Source organism: Balaenoptera musculus, chromosome 8 (genome assembly GCF_009873245.2).
Source record: "Balaenoptera musculus isolate JJ_BM4_2016_0621 chromosome 8, mBalMus1.pri.v3, whole genome shotgun sequence".
Taxonomy (NCBI): Eukaryota; Metazoa; Chordata; class Mammalia; order Artiodactyla; family Balaenopteridae; genus Balaenoptera; species Balaenoptera musculus.
In genome coordinates, this window is record NC_045792.1 from 99,524,778 (window position 1) to 99,544,175 (window position 19,398).

Consider the following 19,398-nt stretch of genomic DNA (forward strand, 5'->3'; position numbering starts at 1 on the left):
AGGCACAGTTTTCACTTGTTCCTGGTGAAATGACAACTCAACAGACAAAGCAGCACCAAGTTAAATTTGTCCCACTTAAAGGTTTTGTCCTTTTATTCTAAAATTACGGCCTTCATCCCTCTCTGGTGCTAAATATCCTTTCCAGATGATGGTGAGAACGTGGGGGATTTCTTTAAATGAACTTACGTGAGGAAGTGGAAAGTTAGCAGACTCTTTCAGGCCCCATTTGTTGGTAATTCACTGATCTGTGGATTCCGCGCATTTTAGAACTATTACTCCAAAGAATGGAGTACAAGGCTTGGTCCCCTCACTCTGACAAGGGCAGGATTCGAACCCAGGAGTGGATGCCTCCCATCAAGTCAGCACTCCTTCTACCGGGAGGCGGGAGTCCGGACCTATCCCAATTCTTCAATACTGAGGTGCTGTGTGACCATGGGAGACACCCGCACCCTCCCTGAACCTCCATTTCCTCATCTCTGAGCACAACTAATAATCCATGCCTTCCCTCCCTTAGAGTGAGATGAGGACTTAAACGTCCGTTATTCACACCTCAAGAAGGAGGACCCGTGGGGCGGGCGAGGGGTCCCCCAGACCCTCCGTCACCCAGCGTCTCACTCTCATCCAATGTGCTTGGACTGTCAGGCCAGGGAATCTTTCACAACATCCTCAGCAACTGTCTACTCTTCCCGGATACGTCTGACAAGGGGGGAAATGGCCAATGGATGGGGAAGGAAAAAAGATGGAAGACAAGAGAAAGAGAAAAGGGAAGGAACGTGGGGTGGGGAGGTGAGAACAGAAGACCCCTGTTTCAGGTCCACGCCCTCCCTGAAGACTCGGCTGGGCTCACAATCAGGTGGAATCAGTTCCCGCCTCCACCCGCCCCTCTGTCCTAGCAGCAGCCCTGCTCTATGCTGCGAGAGTCTGAGGGCAGGACTTCCCGTGTTAATTCATCTTCCTGCTCCCGGCATGAACTTGGTACTCGGTAAATGCTCAGTCTTCGTCTGTTGGACTGAATTACAAACTTCTCTTGCTTCTCCCGCCAGACGCGGGGCTCCTTGAGGGCATGGAGTCTGTGCCTGACCTCTAGTCACGGTCACACTCTAAAGGATGGCTTTTCTCAGGGTTGTGTGTGTTATTTCAATTCACACCAAACCATATGAGATTATCCCCCAGTGTAATTATCCCCACTTTACAGGTAAGGAAACTGAGGAAGGGGTAGGTGGCCACCTTGCCCCACATGTCATGGTAAGCAGAGGGGCCAGGATTCAAATCCCAGCTTCTATCTGCAGAGCCGTGTGCTGAACCAAGTAATGCCAATGAGAAGGATGCCTGTTTTTCATTTCGTTGTTTAATCTGGCAAACTCATCCCTCTGCTGTCTCCTAGTAAACTCATCTCCTGACAGTTGGGTGGTTTTCCCCAAAGTGTTTGCTCAGGCCAGCCACAAGTAAAGTTTCCATAATCCATGCGTGGCTCGGCTACATTAATGGTGATTGCTTGGGTGGCCAGAGAGAAAGGCTCCCACAGCAGGAAATCTTCCAGGGGGATTATTTACACAAGCTCATTAGTTCTGGGCTGAGGGACAGGAAATGGTGGGTGAGCTCTAGTCCTGGGTAAGGAGACACTCAGCTCTCACATTAGCTGTGTGTTCTTGAGCAAGTCACTTGCCCTCTCTGGGGAAAGGAGGCAGTTTAAATGCATGCTAAATGTCCTTTCCATGTAATAATAGCAGAGATGAAGAATGTGGCTTCTAGGGTCAGAAAGACTGAATTCAAGTCTTGGCCTTGCCTCACCTTGACCTCTGACATCCCTTCACTTCTCTGAGTGAAGCTTCCCTTCCTCATTAAGCAGAGATTTTGGTCCCATCCTCAGGGGGCTGCAGTGAGCAGGGGTAGGTAGGCAGGTTGTTCATAAACTGAAAATCGATTATGCAGATGTGTAACCAACATTGTTATCATTATTATCTCCAGAGCCTTTGTCTCCCAGGCTCTCTGAGCACGATGTCCGCAGCTCCCACCAGCAATGGGGTGTTTGTCGTCATCCCACCCAGCAACGCCAGTGGCCTCCGCCCACCCCCAGCCATTCTGCCCACCTCCCTGTGCCAGCCTCCCGGGATCATGCAGTTCGAGGAGCCACCGCTGGGGGCGCAGACGCCACGGGCCACCCAGCCGCTCGACCTGCAGCCTGTGGAGACATTCCTGACAGGAGAGCCCAAGGCTTTAGGGGTAAGAACAGCTCTCTGACCACCCAAGGCATAGGTGCTGGGCAGGGAGGGAGTACTCATGCACCCTGGAGAGGGAGCAGGTGTCAAAAGATACTTAGTGAGGACTTGAGGATGCAGTCATGCACCAGGCAGACAAGGACCCTTCTCATCAGAGAGTAAACCAATGAACAAATAACTGAGATCACTCCAAATAAGACAATGGAGTCGAAAATGACCGTGAAGGGGCAACACTAGCAAAGGTGGACAGAGAGGTCTCTCTGGGGAGATGACATTGAAGCTAAAAATCTAGATGTTGGGCTGAAGCCAGCCAAGTGAGATCTGGGGACATGGGCTTATCAGGTAGAGGAAACAGCAAGTGCAAATGCCCTGAGGTGGCTTGTTCAAGGACGAAAGAGAAAGTGGACATGGCTGGAATGTAATGAGCAGAGGAAGAAGGGAGATGAGAGGAAGCTGAAGTGGTAACCAGGGCCAGCTCCTGGCTCCTGCAGGGCTGACAGTCCAAGATGCCTCTAAGGTCTTTTCCAATCTCAGACGGCCTTGAGATATTGATCTCTCGGAGGGAAACAAATGTTACACAGTAGATAGATAATAGATAGATAGACAGGCAGACATATTCATCAATATATACATATAGGGTGTCTTCGGTTTGTCCTTTGGCCTCAGTTTGTCCAATAGAAGATGAAAACATGGCTTAAGTGGTGATGATGGTGGTGATTATGATGGTGGTGATCATGATGGTGGTGGTGATGATGGTGATGATGATGGTGGTGGTGATGATGAGGACAATGAAAACAGCTCTCATTTACCGAGTGCCCACGAGAGGTGCATGCATGCACTAACCAAGGAATTTGCACGCATTGTCTCCTTAGAGTCTCATCACCACTTGTGACTCAGGGATCATAGTTCCCATTGGACAGATTAGGGAGCCGAGGCTGGTCAACGCTAAGTCACTGGCCCAAGGCCACACAGCTGGTAAGTGGCATCCTGTACCCTAGGATGCCCTGACTGTAAAGTTCTACTTCCAGCCCCACTGCTCTGAGCACTCAGGATCTCGGGCTTGAACGTGCTGGAATTTAGGATTCTACAGTTAAGGCTGCAGCAAGCCCACTGGTGCAGGAAGGGACTAGGGGCAGTGGACAAAGATGGAGTATCCATTGCTGGAGGCCTGAAGCCTCAGAGCAGACTCTGGGAAACAGTGACCTCCAGAGAACTTCGGTGAGACAAATGTAAACTGCTGAAAAATATAAAAAGTAGAAACTGTAGATAGGTCTTAGGGAGTGTCACCCAGGGAGAACACTGGCTTTAGAGTTAGCTGGCCTGCCACTTCATCGCTGGGAGACCTCGGAGAAGTTACTGAACATCTCCGAACCTCAGTTTCCTCATCTCCAAAATTAGGATATCTACCTTGTCATATTAGGGTTAAATGGGATAATGTCTATAAAACACCCAGCACGTTGCTTAGTGTAGACAGGCATTTGGTAAGTGGCAGCAGGTGTCTTTTAGGAGTAACTGGAGTAGCAGTGGTGGTCCAGTAGCAGGGGAAGGACCCACTGAGAAGGAAAGCAGCACCGGCAGCTGGCACATAATGTCCCATAAGGAAGCTGAAAAGATGGAGGTCATGCAACTGAGGAGAGAAAGAAAGAGAAGATTCAAGGGGTCTGCCTTTAAATATACAAATTCTTGGCCTTCATGTTAGGAAGAATATTCCACGTGACCCCCAGAATACCACTCCACAGTCTGAACTGCCCATAAATGGACCACAGTGGTTTGAGAGGTAGTGAGCACCTCGTCACTGAGGGCGTCTGTTTAGAAGTCAGGAGCTGGAAAGGGCTCCTGGATTAGGAAGAGGTTGAAATCAGGGGCCTCCAGTGTCCCTTTCCACTCAGTTCTAGAATTCTGTTGTTAACCAAAAACATTTGGAAAGAAATGTGGCAGCAAGTACCAGAAGCCCACATGTTCCCAGCCTTGGGAAAACCATCCCACTTCTGAGAATGGATCAGTGCGGCACTGGTAAACCACCCCCTTTTAATTAATTAATTAATTAATTAATGTGAAACCCAAGTCCAGATTCCAGCTGGTAGGAGGCAGCTCCAGCACATGGCTGGGATGAATCAATAACAGACACTCAGATGAGAAAGATGCCTAAGGAGATATCTGTGCAGGCTGCATGGGGGTGAGGAAGGAAAAGGTGAGGCATTCAGTACAGGGAATGCTGTACCTGCTGCTCAGGAAACCAGGGTTAGGAAAACCAGGTAGCAACGCAGAGGATGCTTGAGATCCGTGGGTCAGAGCAAAAAGCAAACCCGTGGAGACATGGTAACAGAAGGGTGGGTCCCGAAGGCCGTGGGCTGCTGGCTTTCCTTCTTAAAACTGTCTTTTACGGTTGTTATAATGACGTCTCCTTAAAAGAATGGAACCTTGAGTTTATTTCCCAGTCGCCGACGGTTCGCTGCGAGAGCGCAGGGCCCTGCCACGCTCTCCTCCGCGGCCGGCAGGGGGCGGTGTGGAGCCCGCCCCGCCCGCCTGGCTGAGCCACCGCCCGCTCCCCGCAGACGGTCCAGATCCTCATCGGCCTCATCCACCTGGGCTTCGGCAGCGTGCTGCTCATGGTCCGCCGCGGCCACGTGGGGATGCTCTTCATCGAAGGCGGCGTCCCCTTCTGGGGAGGAGCCTGCGTGAGTGCCGGGGCCATCCAGGGAGCTGTTCCCAGGCTCATTTCTCCCCCCCACCGCCCCACCCCCCCACCACATCCTTCTAGACACAGCCGCCCCTAGGTGGGGGCCTGAGCTTAACTCTAACTCCGAACTGCAAACCCTAATCATACCCTGACCCAGACCCCACTCCTGTGTATGAAAAGTTCCCAGCAAAGAGCCTAGCACAGAGCAGGCTCGCAAAAAGCATGGGATGAAGGGGAGGAGGGCAGGGGATAAGGGCAATAACCACCTTGTTACCGTGGTTACACGCCTCAACCCGAATCCAAACCCTGGGCTGCAGAAACCCATCAGCTCCTCTCCTGGGCCCCAGCCCACCATGAGCTCTGTTCCCTGGGAGTCCGACCAGCTCTCTGACAAATAGCCTGGCCACCCACCCCTGCTGCAGAATCAGGGGAGGGCACGGTTATGATGCCCAAGACGAAGAGAGCACTTCAGCAATTACAAGGTCCCCGTCTGCACCTGAGCCTCCCAGCGCCCCCGGGGGAGAACAGATTTTGGGGCCAGGCCAAGTGGTCTGAATCCCAGATCCACCGTGTGTTATCAGGAGTCCCCGAGGCAAGTCACTCCATCTCAGCCTCAGCTTCCTCATCTAAAAATCGGGTCCATAGTTCTGGCCCCACCTACCCCATAGTTTGAGGGACTCAAGCACTAACACATGTGGGAGCCAATTACCAAGCCTTAATTCTGCAGCATCCGTCCAGTTGCCAGAGCTAAAACATCCCAAGTCACCCTAGACCCTTCTCTTTTCCCATTCCACACCCACTCCACCAGCAGGTCCTGTCAGCTCGCCCTCCCAAGCAGAGCTTAAAACTGTCCACGTCTCCCCACCTCCACCTGGACAGCTGTGGTGGCCCCTTCCTGGTCCTCTCTGTCTCCGTGTAATCCCAGGGCCCCCCCTAGCCTTCTCCAGCCTCCTGCTGGCCTCTCCGAGTGATCCGTCCCCGTGGTCTCCCCAGCCTGCAGCTGAGTGCAAACACGGAAGCTGCTGGGCCTTCTAAGCGTTAGGCCCAGAGCTGGCCCGGCAACACTCCGCTGCATCTCTCAGCTAAGCCAGTCGCAGGACCCGCCCAGGGTCACTGTTGGAGGCAAGTGCCGAGGGCATGGGCACTGTGCCACAGGGTTCACTGGGAGCCATCTTTGGAGGGCAGCCTCCAAGCCGGCCCCGCCCACTCCCCACCCACCGCAAATCATCACAAGCCCTGTATCCTTTCATTTGCATCTCTGCTCAGAGAGGCCTTACCTGACCACCCCACCTCAAGTAGCCCCCGGTGATTCCTTACAACTCCTGTCACTATCACCATACTTCTTGATCGTTTATTTGCTAAGTGTCCGTCTCCCCCAGTTAGAATAGAAGCCCCGTGAGGGCAGCGATCTTGTCTGTCTTACTCAACTCTGCTACCATCTTGGCATATCCTTGCTGCTCAGGAAATGTTTGATGAGTGAATGTTTAAAGGAACAATGCCTTCCTTACAAGGCTCTGATGATACGATGTCAATGAAAACATTCACCTTGCAAGCCACGGCCCTAGTTCCCTGGACAGGGGCCCCTAGCAACCAGGGGACACCCTCACAGAGAGATTCCAAGTGCCTGGCCAGGAGGCAGAGAAGGTGGAAGCCAGGAGGCTGCTGGCTTCTCCCTGAGACCCATGGTCTCGACAGCACCAGGCATGGTGTGCCCTGCCCAGTGTCCCGGCCAAAGCCTCACCGGGGTCCCCGCTTCCCCACACAGTTCATCATCTCGGGGTCCCTCTCAGTGGCAGCCGAGAAGAACCACACCAGCTGCCTGGTAAGTCTGAACAGGGGACCTGGGGCAAGGGTGGGGCCACTGCCGGGCTCCACTCTGCTCTGCTTCCAAAGATGCTCACTCATCTGGCTCCTTCAGCGAGCATTTCCTGGGGGCCTGCTGGGGGCCAGGCGCGGGACAACGCCCAGACGGCCAGGCACAGACCCTGCTCTACCTACGGGAGAGGAGGAACCAAGATGCACTTTCAAAATGCACTACGGGGCAGAAAGTGAGCGTCCACAGACAAAGTGTTCATGGTCATCCAGAGAAAGGGAAGAGGCAAAAAGCCCTGCTGAAGCTGGGCCTTGGTGGGCAGGTAGGACTGAGAAATACTGAAGGAAAAGCATGAGGATGCAAAGAGAGGCCATGGGCAGGGTTGCCATGGAAACCATGTGTGGTTCTATTTGATCAGGGCAAAGGTCTGGGAAGAAAAGTGGAAAGAAATTAGATGGAGAGATGTGCTGAGTCCACATCGCCGATGGCTCAATGCCTTCTGTGGGCACCGGTGAGGGGGTGGGGGGCAATGGAGGCTTTGGACATGAGGGTGTCGAGCATCGCACCAGAGTCAAGTCCCTGCCCTCGTGGAGCTTACATTCTGGTGTCTGGTAAGACACCCAAAAACCAGACTAACAAATAAGGTCATTACAGAGAGTGAAAAGTGCTGAACAAAGCACCCGGATAATGTGAGTGGTTCCACTCAGCTAGGACGGTCTGCAGTCCCTGAGCAGGTGTCGCTGAGCTCATTGCTCAGAGGGCAGCAGCCATGGAAGAGCCTGGGGAAGAGTATCCCAGGCTGGGAGATGAGACGGGGAAGAGCCTGGGCATCAGAGGATGGAGAAGGGTCCAGGACACCGGATTACAGCAAACAAGGGGCAGAGTAGGAGGGGCTGAGCTCAGAGGGAGAGGCAGGGAGGTGACTCAGAGATGGATGCGGAGTCTGGAGTTTAAGGGCAGTGGGAGGCCACTGAGGGTTGAAGGAGACGAATCGTTGCCCTATGTACACTCCTGAGAGCTGCTGGGTGCTGGGTGGAGAATGGATTATAGCAGGACAGGACTGGACGCAGGGGACCCTCGGTATCAAACCCATGTCCCCCTAGGCTGTAAAGTCTGGCAGGGGGAGAGCTGACTTACTCTGCCACGTGCTCACAGCACCTTGGACAGTGCCTGGCTGGCAGCAGATGCTCAATAGAAGTTTGCTGGATTAATTCATCAATTAATTGATTTCCTGTGAGGCTGCTCTGGTCTCAGTGACCTCCTCGCAAAAAGGAGTCGGAGTCTTTGAGCCTGAGCAGGTCCTGCAGTCCCCGGCCCACCCATGATTGTTCCCCGCTTTAAGGCCAGGGCTGTTTAACCAGAGGTCTTCAGCTACTGGGTCAAAAGAGCATCGGGTTCTGGCAACATAGGGAGGGTGACCCCTGAGTGGTCGCCTGGACCACCCAGGTATCCCCTTGCCCCTAGGCCTCCCAGTGAGGGCTTGGCCCACCGAACTCAGGCTCACAGCACCTGCCTCTCCCCTGCCTGGTGCCCCGCCAGGGTCTGCAGTGCCGGCCCCTGCCTGGGACCACGTGGAACTGACCCCAACACCTCTCCCAACCTCAGCGTCCACAGCAGAGGGTCTCCCCCCACCCCTGCGCCTGCAGGGTGCTCGGCCTGGGGCGGAGGGGCAGAGTATTGGGTGGGTAAGGAGCTTCTGCAAACCCCACCCAGGGAGGTGGTCGTGCCCCCTTGCCAGCAGCTTCCAAGAAGACGACGGAAGGTAAGGGGCAGGGGTGGGGGGGGGTGGGGAAGGGGGCAGCAGGGCCTTTTCTCCTGAAGTCCCAGGGAAGGATAGGAGGAAAGAAAGTCAACAAGAACGCAGGCATGGGCACGAGTGTGAGGACATTGCCCCTTGGCGGCGGGAGGCCTGGTATAGGAGGCTGGGGAGGGGGGGAGGAGAGCTGTCGCCTCCCGTCCCGTCTCCTGCTCCTGCCTCTCGCCTCTGCTCCTTTCCTCTGCAGGTGAGGAGCAGCCTGGGGACCAACATTCTCAGCGTCATGGCGGCCTTTGCCGGGACGGCCATTCTGCTCATGGATTTTGGCGTCACTAACTGGGTGTGTTGTCTGACGCTCCCCAAGGAGTGGGAAAACTTGGAGGAGGATACAGCCACATCCAGGAGGGGGCGGGGAGAGACTTTGCAGCACCAGGAGGCTTGGGGGCCTGGGCCTCGCCAGGGCCTGCCAATCCCAAGAGACCCCATGAGTATATGGACCCCAAGACCCTACCCCAGGGATGGGCGTGGGGACAACGGAGAGGCAGCCCAGAGTGCAGGGGAGGGCACGGGACGGGCTGCAGGGCAACTGGATCCGGCTCCAGCTCTGCCATCGGCTGGCTGTGTGACCTTGGGCACCTTATTCTAGCTCGCTCTGGGCTCCCTTTCCTCCTCTATTCTAGAATTCTCGGCTTGCCTTGACGGTGGCTTTTGGTCCCCAGGACGTGGGCAGGGGCTACCTGGCCGTGCTTACCATCTTCACCATCCTGGAGTTTTTCATCGCGGTCATTGCCACCCACTTCGGGTGCCAAGCCGCCCGCGCCCAAGCCCACGCGGTGAGTGCCTCACCCCTGCCTACCCCCACCTGGGGCCACTGCGCTTGCAATGAGCTCGCCATTCCTACATCGGGGGACCCAAAGGAGTTTCCGCGGGAAGGTGGGACTGTTTTCCTCGTGGCCACAGGGAGGCGCCAGCACCAAGGGACCCGTTGCCTTGTGCCCCTGGACGCAGAGCCTTGGAAGGCAGGCGCAGGGGACGAGGGGGAGCGTTGTCCAAGGATGAGTGGGACCCTCCAGAAGTTCACGGGCCATGAGGGAGACGTGGACATCAGAAAGGGCAGCATGACTCGGGTGGGAATTGACCTTAGTTTCCCCCAAACTGGAGGACAGTGCAGACAGAGAGGCGATGGAGGAGGGCCTTCGTGGCAAGGGAACGAGTTGGAGTAAAGTCCTCCTCCGCGGGAAAATGCGGGCCACAGCGTAGGGGTGCCGCTTAGGAGGTGGACTTGTGCAAAATGGGACGTGAGGCTGTTGAAAGTCTGAGCAGAGGAGTGTAAGCTCAGAGGGGAGGGGGAGTAGAGCGGGGCTCAGGGAAATCAATCCAGAGGGTTTGTCCAATGCAGGGGGTGGCGGGGCGGAGAGGCGGGGCTGGAGGCAGGGAAGACGCTAGAAGGCGGGTGCTATGGTATCCAGGCCTTGAACCAGTGCAGGGCTGGCCAGAGACAAAGAACACCAGAATCGTAGTTCGTAGAGAAATGAGACTTATGTCTGTTTTGTTCACTGCTGTACCCCCAACGCCCGGGTCATAGTTGGCCCCAGTAAATATTTTTTGGAATATTAGGTGAACTTACGAGTGGGGTCAATTCAGACTTGCGGCATTCACTACTAGGGTGCTGTTCTCAGAACACCCACAAGAGGGCACTATTGCAACAGCTCCAAGAAGGCGCCCGAGCCTCTAGGATTGCCTGGGTTTGTTTTCTTATTCTTTGCAGCCTGTGATTTTCCTGCCAAATACCTTCAGCACAGACTTCAATATCCCCAGCCCCGCAGCCTCTCCGCCCCCCGCCTATGATAACGTGGCATATATGCCCAAGGAGTCGTCCGAGTAGATGGCCGCTCTGGGGGTTGGAGTACCGCCTCCCCTCCCCTCCACCCCCCCACCCGCGCCATCCCGAGGCCGGCCTCTCCCCACCCCCACCTCGTTAATCTTGGGGCGGCCCTCGGCCCCAATCCTCACATGGTGTGGCACCGAGTGGAGACCCTGAGGATGTCTGTCCCACACATTTCCCGCAGTGGTTTATTTCCTTAAAAAGCTAGCTGATGTCAAGGGTGTGTGTCCTTCTGCCCTGTCGAGCGCCGTCACTATCAGGAAACACCCCCATGTGCTGCTCTGAATTTCTCTCTCCTCGTTCGTGGAAACCCTGGCCTCACAGGGAGACGGGTTCAAGGGCCGCCCTGGCCCTCAGGCCTTGGGACGGTCGTTAAGCTCAGAGCGCAGAACCCTCCAGTAAGGAGTCCTGAGTCCAGCTGCAGAGGTCACACAGCTGGCAGTGGCTTGGCTTCGGGTCTCCGGGCCGTAGGACCGGCTCTGTCCCTTGTAATCTGCTGCTCCGTCTTTGGGCCTCAGTTTTCCTGCCTGGAAACTAAAGGTTGAACCAGATGACATTTAAGACCCTTCCAGCTCCCCTGCCTCTGGGAAACGTTTGGAGGCCCTATTCACTCAGGCCTGCCCACCCCCCAGGGCTGCGGAGGTTGCAGGGGAGGGCTGAGTCCAGCGCACGGCATCCTGGGCAGCATCTACAGGTGCACAGCGGTGGTGACCCCTACCCCTGGGAGGCTCAGGACCTCCCTGGGGCTCTCAGTGCTCCCACCCTCACCCCCTAGCCTGAGGAGAAGGCTGCCTCTGAAGGTACCATGAGTGGGGCTGGGTCTCTGGGCCCAGGGGACACCTCCACCTGGTATTCAGAGGCCCTTGCAGGTGGCTTCTCTCATCCATACCACAGAGGGAAATAAACTGTGCTTAAAATTTGATCTGGTCTCATAGCAATGACGTTTTTTTTAACCTTGGGGGCTAGAAAGAGTCATCGCATACTTATCAGAGGACCTGGGTAACTGTCCCATTGTCACAGCAAAAGGGCATCTCTGGGCGCTGGGCTCTGTGTGGTGTTATCCTTACCCTTGTTCTGTCCCCACCTGAGCCCCACTAAGCAGGCATTCATGTCCCCACTCTACCACTGAAGACATGGAAGCTTGAAGAGATTAAATCATGTGCCCAAGGCCACCAAGCTAGTAAGGCACAATGCTGGGATTTGAACTCAGTTCCATCTGATGTCAGAGTTCATGCTCTTACCACATGGCTCCCCAAAGTCCAAACCCAAGTGCTTGCCACCAACCTATTCCCCTCTCTCCCCCATTTCTTCAGCCCGAAGACTGGGACAGGGCTGTATTCCTCAGCACCCCGCTTCTTCATCTAACAAACTCCTGCTCCTCCCTCAAAACCCTATGTTAATGTTGCCCCTTCCATGAGGTCTTCCCAAAGGAGTGTAGTCAGCTAGGTGGCTAAGTACCAGTGAGCCACAGAGCTGGGACAAGGGTGGGGCAAGCAAAGCCCCCTTTAAGGAGGCACTCCCTCCTGGGGTCATGCTCGTGCAGAGTTGGGTGGGCGTCACAACAGAATTTGGCTTTCAAAATCAAGAGCCAGGACTTGAGGACCTAGAGCTGAGAGTTTAAGAACACACAGTATAGAGTTGGGGGAAATGTGTTTGTGGGTTTAAGAACAGTTTAACTGCCACACAGAGAGGAGATTAGAGACATTTCTGAGCTGAGGGGAGAAGTTTAGAAAGGGGAGGGAGGAAGGGAGAAAAAGGAGGAAGAGAAGGCTTAGCCTCAGGCTGGGATTACCATCATCTGTGCCCTGTTGACTAAGTTCCTCAGAGATGGGAGCAAAAACGGCAGATCCATTAGGAGGAATTAAAGAGCTGATGCTTCTTCACATCCCAGACTGTAAACTGAGGAGACTGCGAGGCCCCTAGAGATGCCCCATGTCCAGACAGCATGGATCCAGAATGTGGAGTTGAGATGACCGAGGGCTGTGCCGGGTGACACGACATGGAGCCCTACACTCCCATGTGGATATGAGTAAAAGCATCAGAAAACTTCCTGTGTCCCCCAGGGAAAGCACCAGAGGCTGATGTGCAAAGTGGGTTGTATGAGACTGAAGCTTTACAGTAAGTAAGAGTGGAGACAGTGGCCAGGAGAGACCAGCCAGGACAGATCATGCTTGTGGACTGGAAGTCACGGGAAGTGACTGAGTTACTCTTAATTGGCAAAGTTAAGTCTTCTGCCACTGAGAGAAAATGGGAGCTAGAGAAGCAGTTGCCAAAGAAGCAGAAGAATTCTGAAAACTCCAAAATATTACTAAGGGGCATTAATGATGATCTAAATAAATGAAGAGCTATACTATGTTCATAGATTGGAAAGCTCAAAATTTTGTTAAAATGTCATTTATCTCCAAAATTTATCTATATATTTAATACATTCCCATTTGAAATTCCAACAGTTTATTTGGGAGGAAATTGACAAGCTAATTCTAAAATTCATATGGAAACTCAAAGGATCTAAAATATCCAAGAAAACCTTAAAGAAAAACAAAGTTCAAGGATTTAAACTACCAGATTTCAAAACTTACTATGCACTAATAACCAAGACAGCATAGTTTTAGTGCATAGATAATTAGATCAATGGAATAGAGAGTCCAGACACACACCCTCACAGTTCACTTGACTTTTGACAGAGGCTCCACTGCAATTCAGTGTACAAAAGATGTTCTTTTCAATAAATTGTGCTGGAGCAATTGGATTCAGTTATAGGAGAAAAACATGAACCACAATTCCCACATTATATACCATACATAAAAATTAATTCAAGATAAGTCACACACCTAAGTTTTAAAACTTACAAAAAAGCTTCTTTTCTTTAAAAGAAAGAAAATATCTTCAGTACTTTGGGATAAGCAAAGATTGCTCAAACTGGACACAAAAAACACTAATCAGAAAAGAAAATATTTATAAATTAGTGTTTATTAAAATCAAGTACTTCTATTTATCAAAAAATAACATGTGTGAAAATGCTCTACAGACCGGGAGAAGATTTTGAAACACATAATATCTGACAGAGGACTTAAATGCAAAATATATAAATAATTCCTAAAAATAAATAAGAAAAAGGAAGACAACTCAGTTAAAAATGGGCAAAGAGAGCTCTACCCACCACCAGAGCCTCCCATCGAGCCTCTTAGATAGCCTCAACCACCAGAGGGCAGACAGCAGAAGCAAGAAAAACTACAATCCTGCAGCCTGTGGACCAAAAACCACAGTTACAGAAAGATAGACAAGATGAAAAGGCAGAGGGCTATGTACCAGATGAAGGAACAAGAAAAAACCCCAGAAAAACAACTAAAGGAAGTGGAGATAGGCAACCTTCCAGAAAAAGAATTCAGAATAATGATAGTGAAGATGATCCAGGACCTCGGAATAAGAATGGAGGCAAAGATTGAGAAGATGCAAAAAATGATTAACAAAGACCTAGAAGAATTAAAGAACAAACAAACAGAGATGACCAATACAATAACTGAAATGAAAACTACACTAGAAGGAAACAATAGCAGAATAACTGAGGCAGAAGAACGGATAAGTGACCTGGAAGACAGAATGGTGGAATTCACTGCTGCAGAACAGACTAAAGAAAAAAGAATGAAAAGAAATGAAGACAGCCTAAGAGACCTCTGGGACAACATTAAACGCAACAACGTTCGCATTATAGGGGTCCCAGAAGGAGAAGAGAGAGAGAAAGGTCCTGAGAAAATATTTGAAGAGATTATAGTCGAAAACTTCCCTAACATGGGAAAGGAAATAGCCACCCAAGTCCAGGAAGCGCAGAGAGTCCCATACAGAATAAACCCAAGGAGAAACACGCCGAGACACATAGTAATCAAAGTGGCAAAAATTAAAGACAAAGAAAAATTATTGAAAGCAGCAAGGGAAAAACGACAAATAACATACAAGGGAACTCCCATAAGGTTAACAGTGGATTTCTCAGCAGAAAGTCTGCAAGCCAGAAGGGAGTGGCATGATATATTTAAAGTGATGAAAGGGAAGAACCTACAACCAAGATTACTCTACCCGGCAAGGATCTCATTTAGATTTGATGGAGAAATCATAAAGCTTTACAGACAAGCAAAAGCTAAGAGAATTCAGCACCACCAAACCAGCTCTACAACAAATGCTAAAAGAACTTCTCTAAGTGGGAAACACAAGAGAAGAAAAGGACCTACAAAAACAAACCCAAAACAATTAAGAAAATGGTCGTAGGAACATACATATCGATAATTACCTTAAACGTGAATGGATTAAATGCCCCAACCAAAAGACATAGACTGGCTGAATGGATACAAAAACAAGACCCATATATATGCTGTCTACAAGAGACCCACTTTAGACCTAGGGACACATACAGACTGAAAGTGAGGGGATGGAAAAAGATATTCCATGCAAATGGAAATCAAAAGAAAGCTGGAGTAGCTATACTCATATCAGATAAAATAGACTTTAAAATAAAGAATGTTACAAGAGACAAGGAAGAACACTACATAATGATCCAGGGATCAATCCAAGAAGAAGATATAACAATTATAAATATATATGCACCCAACATAGGAGCACCTCAATACATAAGGCAACTGCTAACAGCTATAAAAGAGGAAATCGACAGTAACACAGTAATAGTGGGGGACTTTAACACCTCACTTACACCAATGGACAGATCATCCAAAATGAAAATAAATAAGGAAACAGAAGCTTTAAATGACACAATAGACCAGATAGATTTAATTGATATATATAGGACATTCCATCCAAAAACAGCAGATTACACGTTCTTCTCAAGTGCGCATGGAACATTCTCCAGGATAGATCACATCTTGGGTCACAAATCAAGCCTCAGTAAATTTAAGAAAATTGAAATCATATCAAGCATCTTTTCTGACCACAACGCTATGAGATTAGAAATGAATTACAGGGAAAAAAAACGTAAAAAAGACAAACACATGGAGGCTAAACAATACGTTACTAAATAACCAAAAGATCACTGAAGAAATCAAAGAGGAAATCAAAAAACACCTAGAGACAAATGACAATGAAAACACGACGACCCAAAACCTATGGGATGCAGCAAAAGCGGTTCTAAGAGGGAAGTTTATAGCTATACAAGCCTACCTAAAGAAACAAGAAAAATCTCAAGTAAACAATCTAACCTTACACCTAAAGAAACTAGAGAAAGAAGAACAAACAAAACCCAAAGTTAGCAGAAGGAAAGAAATCATAAAGATCAGAGCAGAAATAAATGAAATAGAAACAAAGAAAACAGTAGCAAAGATCAATAAAACTAAAAGTTGGTTCTTTGAGAAGATAAACAAAATTGATAAGCCATTAGCCAGACTCATCAAGAAAAAGAGGGAGAGGACTCAAATCAATAAAATCAGAAATGAAAAAGGAGAAGTTACAACAGACACCGCAGAAATACAAAGCATCCTAAGAGACTACTACAAGCAACTTTATGCCAATAAAATGGACAACCTGGAAGAAATGGACAAATTCTTAGAAAGGTATAACCTTCCAAGACTGAACCAGGAAGAAACAGAAAATATGAACAGACCAATCACAAGGAATGAAATTGAAACTGTGATTAAAAATCTTCCAACAAACAAAAGTCCAGGACCAGATGGCTTCACAGGTGAATTCTATCAAACATTTAGAGAAGAGCTAACACCCATCCTTCTCAAACTCTTCCAAAAAATTGCAGAGGAAGGAACACTCCCAAACTCATTCTATGAGGCCACCATCACCCTGTTACCTAAACCAAAGACACTACAAAAAAAGAAAATTACAGACCAATATCACTGATGAATATAGATGCAAAAATCCTCAACAAAATACTAGCAAACAGAATCCAGCAACACATTAAAAGTATCATACACCACGATCAAGTGGGATTTATCCCAGGGATGCAAGGATTCTTCAATATACGCAAATCAATCAGTGTGATACACCATATTAACAAATTGAAGAAGAAAAACCATATGATCATCTCAATAGATGCAGAAAAAGCTTTTGACAAAATTCAACACCCATTTCTGATAAAAACCCTCCAGAAAGTGGGCATAGAGGGAACCTACCTCAACATAATAAAGGCCATATATGACAAACCCACAGCAAACATCATTCTCAATGGTGAAAAACTGAAAGCATTTCCTCTAAGATCAGGAACGAGACAAGGATGTCCACTCTCACCACTATTATTCAACATAGTTCTGGAAGTCCTAGCCACGGCAATCAGAGAAGAAAAAGAAATAAAAGGAATACAAATTGGAAAAGAAGAAGTAAAACTGTCACTGTTTGCGGATGACATGATACTATACATAGAGAATCCTAAAACTGCCACCAGAAAACTGCTAGAGCTAATTAATGAATATGGTAAAGTTGCAGGATACAAAATTAATGCACAGAAATCTCTTGCATTCCTATACACTAATGATGAAAAATCTGAAAGAGAAATTATGGAAACACTCCCATTTACCATTGCAACAAAAAGAATAAAATACCTAGGAATAAACCTACCGAGGGAGACAAAAGACCTGTATGCAGAAAACTATAAGACACTGATGAAAGAAATTTAAGATGATACCAACAGATGGAGAGATATACCATGTTCTTGGATTGGAAGAATCAACATTGTGAAAATGAGTATACTACCCAAAGCAATCTACAGATTCAATGCAATCCCTATCAAATTACCAATGGCATTTTTTACGGAGCTATAACAAATCATCTTAAAATTTGTATGGAGACACAAAAGACCCCGAATAGCCAAAGCAGTCTTGAGGGAAAAAAATGGAGCTGGAGGAATCAGACTCCCTGACTTCAGACTATACTACAAAGCTACAGTAATCAAGACAATATGGTACTGGCATAAAAACAGAAACATAGATCAATGGAACAAGATAGAAAGCCCAGAGATTAACCCATACACCTATGGTCAACTAATCTATGACAAAGAAGGCAAAGATATACAATGGAGAAGAGACAGTCTCTTCAATAAGTGGTGCTGGGAAAACTGGACAGCTACATGTAAAAGAATGAAATTAGAATATTCCCTAACACCATACACAAAAATAAACTGAAAATGGATTAGAGACCTAAATATAAGACTGGACACTATAAAACTCTTAGAGGAAAACATAGGAAGAACACTCTTTGACATAAATCACAGCAAGATCTTTTTTGATCCACCCCCTAGAGTAATGGAAATAAAAACAAAAATAAACAAGTGGGACCTAATGAAACTTCAAAGCTTTTGCACAGCAAAGGAAACCATAAACAAGATGAAAAGACAACCCTCAGAATGGGAGAAAATATTTGCAAATGAATCAACGGACAAAGGATTAATCTGCAAAATATATAAACAGCTCATTCAGCTCAATATTAAAGAAACAAACACCCCAATCCAAAAATGGGCAGAAGACCTAAATAGACATTTCTCCAAAGAAGACATACAGACGGCCACGAAGCACATGAAAAGATGCTCAACATCACTAATTATTAGAGAAATGCAAATCAAAACTACAATGAGGTATCACCTCACTGCTGTTAGAATGGGCCTCATCAGAAAATCTACAAACAACAAATGCTGGAGAGGGTGTGGAGAAAAGGGAAACCTCTTGCACTGTTGGTGGGAATGTAAATTGATACAGCCACTATGGAGAACAATATGGAGGTTCCTTAAAAAACTAAAAATAGAATTACCATATGACCCAGCAATCCCACTACTGGGCATATACCCAGAGAAAACCGTAATTCAAAAAGACACATGCACCCGAATGTTCATTGCAGCACTATTTACAATAGCCAGGTCATGGAAGCAACCTAAATGCCCATCAACAGACGAATGGATAAAGAAGTAGTGGTACATATATACAATGGAATATTACTCAGCCATAAAAAGGAACGAAATTGAGTCATTTGTTGAGAAGTGGATGGATCTAGAGACTGTCATACAGAGTGAAGTAAGTCAGAAAGAGAAAAACAAATATCGTATATTAATGCATGTATGTGGAACCTAGAAAAATGGTACAGATGAGCCAGTTTGCAGGGCAGAAGTTGAGACACAGATGTAGAGAATGGACATAGGGACACCAAGGGGGGAAAACTGCGGTGGGGTGGGGATGGTGGTGTGCTGAATTGGGCGATTGGGATTGACATGTATACACTGATGTGTATAAAATTGATGCCTAATAAGAACCTGCAGTATAAAAAAACAAACAAAACAACTAATACTAAACTTTCATTGGGTTATTTGTATGGAAATATGTTAATATAAATGTTTCAGACATTACATGAAATTTCTAAAAATCTTATATTTGTATTTGTATGGAAATATGTATGGAAATATGTTAATATAAATGTTTCAGACATTACATGAAATGTCTAAAAATCTTATATGTTCTGGTATAATGTTATAAGTAATAATCCTAGTTATTACTTTAAAATGTGTATCTCAGAAATAACTAATTTTCTTGTCAACTGCATTATTATGAACTTTCATCAAATCTTTAACCGTGGTCATTTTTAAGTCTTCTGTCATTTACAGACAGTTCTGGGTGTACTCTGATGATTTTGCAAATATGTTCCTATAAAAGGGTTTCATCTTCAAGAAATTCATGGAAAAGACTCTGACAAGTACAGGTTTCTGGTAACTGACTGTACTGCTGAACTGAATGAATAAGCATTTTCAGAACTCTAATGAAAAACTGATGAACTCATAAAAGTGCTAACAAAAGATCAAGATGAAAAAAAAATTAATTACATGGGACTGAGTGAACTGATGAGGATGAGTATAATTTTTGTGACTTTCTGTCTGAATTTAAAAAAAAAATCCCACAAGGACTCAGAGGTAAAGAATATACAAATCAATTTTCACTGCAAAGAAAAGGAGCTGATGCAGTGGAGGATTACTGGACTGAATGTCAATATTATGACATAGTATGAGTGTGTTTCATGTTTGGTAATTGCAATCATTGTTGCTTTTGTTGTGGTCATCCA

The 19,398-nt window shown here is 48.0% G+C and overlaps 1 protein-coding gene across 1 annotated transcript; it reads left to right on the forward strand.

The window, feature by feature from the left end:
- The first annotated feature begins 1,986 nt into the window (after nt 1-1,986).
- MS4A15 (membrane spanning 4-domains A15) lies at nt 1,987-10,353 on the forward strand. Its single transcript, XM_036862590.1, has 6 exons — nt 1,987-2,223; nt 4,775-4,897; nt 6,665-6,721; nt 8,716-8,808; nt 9,188-9,301; nt 10,237-10,353. Exons 1-6 carry the CDS (start codon nt 1,999-2,001, stop codon nt 10,351-10,353), a joined length of 729 nt encoding a protein of 242 aa, XP_036718485.1. The 5' UTR covers nt 1,987-1,998.
- Nucleotides 10,354-19,398: the final 9,045 nt, after the last annotated feature.